Source organism: Bison bison, unplaced genomic scaffold (genome assembly GCF_000754665.1).
Source record: "Bison bison bison isolate TAMUID 2011002044 unplaced genomic scaffold, Bison_UMD1.0 scf7180017864180, whole genome shotgun sequence".
Lineage (NCBI taxonomy): Eukaryota > Metazoa > Chordata > Mammalia > Artiodactyla > Bovidae > Bison > Bison bison.
In genome coordinates, this window is record NW_011494752.1 from 8,484,608 (window position 1) to 8,490,139 (window position 5,532).

The following is a 5,532-nucleotide window of genomic DNA, read 5'->3' on the forward strand; positions in this document are numbered from 1 at the left end:
CCTCCCCCCACCCCACCCCCAACCCGCCGGGGGACCTCAGGGCCAGGGCTCCGTGGCCACAGTATCCCTAAGGTGGCCAGCCCCAGCCTGGGAAGCTGGCCCCTTGTCAGCCGGGCACAGACCCTGATCGGGAGCCAAATGCCCTTCTCTGTTCTGTCTGTGTGAACTTCCCCACCTTGAAAGCACTGTCACCAAACAGCTGTGTGCAAGTGATCATCCCACACTGCAGATGAGGAAACTGAGGCCCACAGGGAAACTCTGGCCCATGTGCCAGAGCCCAGAGCCTGGAGTGGGGCTGGGGAGGTCCCAGGGACCCAGCTGTGCACCTTGGGGAGGGGCGTCTCTCAGGCTGACGAGCTGATGCCCTAGGAATCCCAGCACCTTGGACCTTCTGGGGCTTCCACACATCTGGTTGCTTGGGCCAACGGGAAGCTCTGTCTGTGGGGCCCCAGGTCGGGGACAGATGGGCTGGGAAGGGCTGGGAGCAGCCCTGCTGGGTCAGCGTCTGGCGGCCCCAGGTAATGGAGTATGTCTAATGAGCTCTCGGATGAAGGGCTCCCTCCCCTGCACAACTGAGGCCCCTCCTCATCCCACATGGCTGGTGCCCTCCTGAGGGGCCTGTGCGAGCCTGGGCCCCTAGGGTTCCTCATATGTTCTTGAGAGCCTTGGCCTAACAGCCCTGTAGAGGGGGCAACTTCTCATTCCTGGAGACAGAGAAGACCCACTCTGTGATTTTGCCCTGGGAGGCCCCGTCTAAGCACAGAGGAAGAACCTGTGTGTGTGTGCATATCAGGAGGTCAGGGAGGACTTCCTGGAGGAGGGGACACCTCAAGTTGGGTTTGGAAAGATTGACTGGGAGTGAAAGTGAGAGGAAAGGTGGGTGTGCTGGCAAGGAAGTTTGCAGAAGGACCTCTGTGGGGTTCACCCTGCCAGTCTCAGGTAGGAGACACTATGGGGAGTGGGTAAGCCTGTGGGGGGAGCCTGCCTCCCTGGATCCCACTGCCCCAGTCCAGGAGAGAGGGGCCAGGCTGAAGGCAGGTGGATGGGGGGCTTCCTGGTCTGAAGTGGGCACAGGCGGGGGGTCCCAGCAGACCCACAAGTGCCCCTCCAGCTCCTTGTCACTCAAAGCCCAGAGCCTGGATCCCATGTACCCCCCCACCCCTGAAGGTGGGGCTGGTGGGGGAACGTCCGCTCCAGACGGTCCACCATCAAGGTTTGTTCCTTTAGGTCCTGTCGTCCTTCTGGACTCTGGGGGCACCTGTGACCTTCCTGGAAAGTTGTTTTCTAGCGTTCAGTAAAAGCAGAATTGTTTCTACAAAGAAAACCTTTCTATGGAAGAAATTCTAATCCAGAAAATGGACAGATGGGAGATGCTGTGGGGGGCACGTGTACCAGGCTCCTGGACTGTGGGTTGCTGGCCGGAGGAGCCCTAGTCGGTGGGGCGTGGATCCTGCAGGCTGGCTGTGGGCAGGGGGCCTCCCTGCCCAGTTCCAGCACTGGGTTGGCAGCCTGTGGTCCCTAGGCCAAGAACAGTTTTTATATTTGTAGTTGTTTAAGAAAATCAAAAGAATATTTTGTGACTTGTGAAAATGACGTGAAATTCAAATTTCACAACCACGGCCACTCCGTCACCTGCTGCCCAGGAGCCTCCCACTCTTTTAAGAGGAAGTCTGCCAACCTCATTCTAGGATGTTCTCTGCTCCCACCAGTGAGGAGCTCCCCAGGAAAGGAACCCTAACCAGCGCCCTGGGCTCCATGGGGCACGAGGGCTGACTCACACAATGGCCCAGCCCAGGTAGATGGCTGTGCTGCCCCAGTACATGGGGTTGTCCAGGATGCTGAACGGGAACATGGTCACTCTGGCCTCCTTGAGGATCCCGAAGTAGTCGCCTGCAAACAGGGTGGGCAGGAAGGAGGGTCATAGCCTGGCTGCCCCATCCAGAGGGAGGTGTGCAGGCACTGGGGGTGTGCCCAGGGGCTGCGCCCCCACCGGCTCTTGCCTCTGTGCCTTTGCATGTTCTGTCCCCTCTGCTTGGGGACTTTCCCTGCTCTCTGGACACCTCTCCTCCTTTGCCACCTCCTCGGCTTGTGGTACTTCCTGTCGCCCTCCCTTCACCTGCCCCCCACTGTCTGAAGCACACCTACCCCTACGCACCATCTCTGCTCCACGTCCCCCTCCTCCCTCAGCTGGGCCACTCCCACCTGGGCCACCAGCCTGGAGATCAGCTCTCCCCCTGCAGCCAGCCCAGAGCTTCTCCCAGGGGAGGGTGTGGCGGTCCGAGAGGCAGGGGACACAGACCCGGTGTCCAGCGCAGTCCGGCCTGGCCCGGGCATGGCCCACAGGGAGCAGCGCTGCTCACTAGGGCCCCATGGTGTATCCCTCGTGCTCCAGGCACAGGTGGGCCTGGAGGAGTAGCAGCTGCATCACCGTCACCGCTGTCTGGAGACAGGGCTCGCGGCCAGGGAGCCTTTCTTCCCAGTGGCACAGAAGTCTGCTTCAGGGTGGCTCATGGCGGGGGGCGGGGACTCGGCCACTCTGACCTACATTCCTGAGCCTGAGGGCCCCACGTTCCAGGCCGTTTCTCCTGGGGCTCCCCCACAGGCGGCTTCCAGGCCCCTCCCCCACCCTCCTCCAGACCCTGGCTGCCCTTTCCCTTGCCCCTGCTGTGGGGCTGCTAACCCCTGGTCTCCTGAGGTTGGCTACACCACCACCCCTCCCTCCCCTGGCTCCCTTCCCCACCCCACCCCTGTGAGGCCCACACAATGATCCCCACCTGCTCCTGGGCCCCCAGAGGACCTCCCCTGTGGGACCCTCCTCCTGGGAGGACGCCCCAGTCTCCTGCATGGCCCTCGGGGACTTGAGTGATGTGATCCCTGGCTGGCCTTCTGCTCTGGCCCCACTGACCCTCGCACATCAGCCGCCCTGCTCCCTCCCCCCAGAGTCCCAGACTGGGAGTTGGTGTCTGGGTTTTCAGCCCCAAAGCTCCGGAGCCACGGGCAAGGAGAGGGGCCAGCGCCCCCACCTGTTGCCAGCCCAAGACCTGAACACAGGAACAGAAGCCCGGCCCATCCTGGAGGCCAAGCAGCTGGCTGGGGCTTAAGAGTCTGCCCCCCAGCGCTGAGCAGGGCAGGCTGAGGCCTGGAGTTGGGGGGAGCAGGGCCCTGGCCCCCCACACTCAGGGTCTTACCTAGGAAGGTCCCGGTGAAGCCCAGCGCCAGGAAACTGGAAAGGACGAACACGCCACCCACTCCCAGGAGTGCCAGGCCCACATGGTAGGCCGCGGGGTTGTCCAGGCTCTGCATCCGGGGCTGGCTCAGCATGGCCTGCGTGAAGCTGCGGGCAGGGCGGGGAGGTCACCGCCACACAGGGGGTCCGCCCACCCTGCCCCCCAGGCCCCCAGAGTAGCCTGTCCAGGGGTCTCAGGCAAGTCCTGAGGGTGAGTCAAGTGGCCTGCTGAGGGGCCGCCACGGAAGAAGTGACCGGAATAAGGGGCTGGTGCCTGCTTCCAGAGAAGCCAGAAATCCTGACTTGTCTGTAACACGTAGTGGTTTTAAGAAACAGATTATGAATGACAACATTTTAGACTCTGCAGGACAGCAGGGTGTTCAGTCTGAGGATGACTGGCACTGCAGAGGGAAGGAGACTTGGGAATCATGCCTCCACCCAACTCTCCCTCTGTCGTGAGCACGCTTACCCGCCCTTCGTCCTCCATTCCTCCCCCTCTCTTTCCTTCTTTTGGCCACACCCCACAGCTTGTGGGATCTTAGTTCCCTGACCAGGATTGAACTCGCGCCCTCGGCAGTGGAAGCAGGAGCCCTAACCACTGGACAACCCTGCCAGGCTCTTTCTAGCAGAGCAAGTTCCATCTCCCTTTGTCCACTCCATTAGCTGGATGTCGTCAAACTCCTTAGGTTGAGCTAAAGCCCGCCTCCCTATAACTCTCTCCTCAGACTACAGTCAGCTCTTGGAGAACAGAGGCTTCTCCCCTGAGCACCTCCCTGGCGCCAGCCCATGCCAGGCAGAAGGGGTCACAGTCTGTGTTCATCAACCAGGAAAAGCAGCCCCCTTCCCCAAAGTGAAGAAAGGGGAACAGGGAGGCGGGAGAAGCATCTGTTTGAACAGCAAACAGGACACCACGGGCAGACGCCTGCACGGTGACCTGTCAAACAGTGGCACATGTGTCAGGGCACACCTGGCCCCTGGTCACACTGCCCACGCCCCCTGCTCTCCACCCACCTCTCCTGCTGCTGGGCTCAGGGTCACCCTGCAGCTCCAGGCTGAGCTGCTGGGATTGGCTCAGAGCCGCACACCCCGTGTGGTGCCAGGTGGCCGCGCCCATGCCCCACCCCTGCACCCTCCCTGGGCTCTGATAAACCCACAGTTCTGAGAGCTGGCAGCTCGGGCCACAGCTCAGCCCCCTCCCACCCCTCCACCTCTCCTGTCTGTAGAGCAAGTGGCCTGGACACAGCCTTGTGAGCTGACGGACGGACACCACTCCCAGGGAGAGGTCCTAAATGTCACAAAACTATACTTCAAGGTGGCTGAAAGGGTCAATTTTATTAATGTGTCTTTTACCACATACACCCACACCCACACACAGGCACAGAAAACCCACCTGCAGGAACCACATAAAGCGACAGCGGAAGGATGCTGGGGAGCGGCGGTGGGGGCGGGGGGGCAGGACTCCCACAAGCCCTGCACCCGAACCCCACCCAGACCTGTCAGCGGGGGGCAAACAGGAGGAGGACCACAGAGGGGAGAAGGGAAAACAGGCCTGCTTGCAGTGGAGGGGTCCTTTCTCGGCCCCCAAATTCCCTGGGTGGTTAATTCACCCGGGAGGAAAGCCGTAGCCAAAAGGTTGACAGTGACACAGTGACACGGGGAGAGGGACACACAGGCCTGGATGCAGGGAGAGGGGCTGGGCCTGGGTCTCTCCCCTGCCAGGCCTCTCAGGGGCCCAGGACGCGACACGTCCTGCCAGCACCAGCCTTGCGTTAGGATGGCAGGGACAGCAGCTTGTCTATAGACCCGCCTCTGCTGGCCTCTGCAGGCCAGTGGGGTTCAAGTTGGGGCCACATGGAGGATGTCGTCAGCCCTCCAGACAGACAGGCTCTCCATCACCTTGCCCTCTGCCCCTCCACTCCCCCCACGCCCACCTGGCCGCCCACCTTGGTGCAGCCCACCTGCAGGGTAGGATGGACCACCCGGCTCCACCCCATAGGAACAGTGGTGGGGCTGGGCCTGGGGTCCAGGGTTTTTTTTCCCTACATGGTGGACTCAGGAGGCCAAGAATACACAAGAACTAGACATCACATTGTTGAAGGGAAAACAGGCAGCAGGTCCCGTCTCCTGAGATGTGATGTTTCAGGAGCTTTAAATGCCCCCTTGGTGACAGCCAGGGAGAAGGGGCCATGGGGGATGCTGTGTGCTCACTCATTCATTCATTTACTCGCTCACTCCTTCAGAAGGGCCAGGGTGCCTGCAAAGACTCCTGCACTGGGCTGCCCACCAGGTGGGGCTGTTTGGGTCTA

General features: G+C 61.4%; 1 protein-coding gene across 11 annotated transcripts in view; it reads right to left on the reverse strand.

The window, feature by feature from the left end:
* The window catches only part of PEMT (phosphatidylethanolamine N-methyltransferase), a 36,151-nt gene that overhangs the window by 1,453 nt on the left and 29,166 nt on the right, over positions 1–5,532 (reverse strand). For all 11 annotated transcript variants that reach the window (XM_010842890.1, XM_010842882.1, XM_010842881.1 and 8 more), the window contains 2 exons: positions 3,189–3,334; positions 1,779–1,890 (listed from right to left, as the gene is read on the reverse strand). In XM_010842890.1, coding sequence (XP_010841192.1) covers positions 1,779–1,890; positions 3,189–3,334 — 258 coding nt within the window. The remainder of the gene's footprint in view (positions 1–1,778; positions 1,891–3,188; positions 3,335–5,532) is intronic.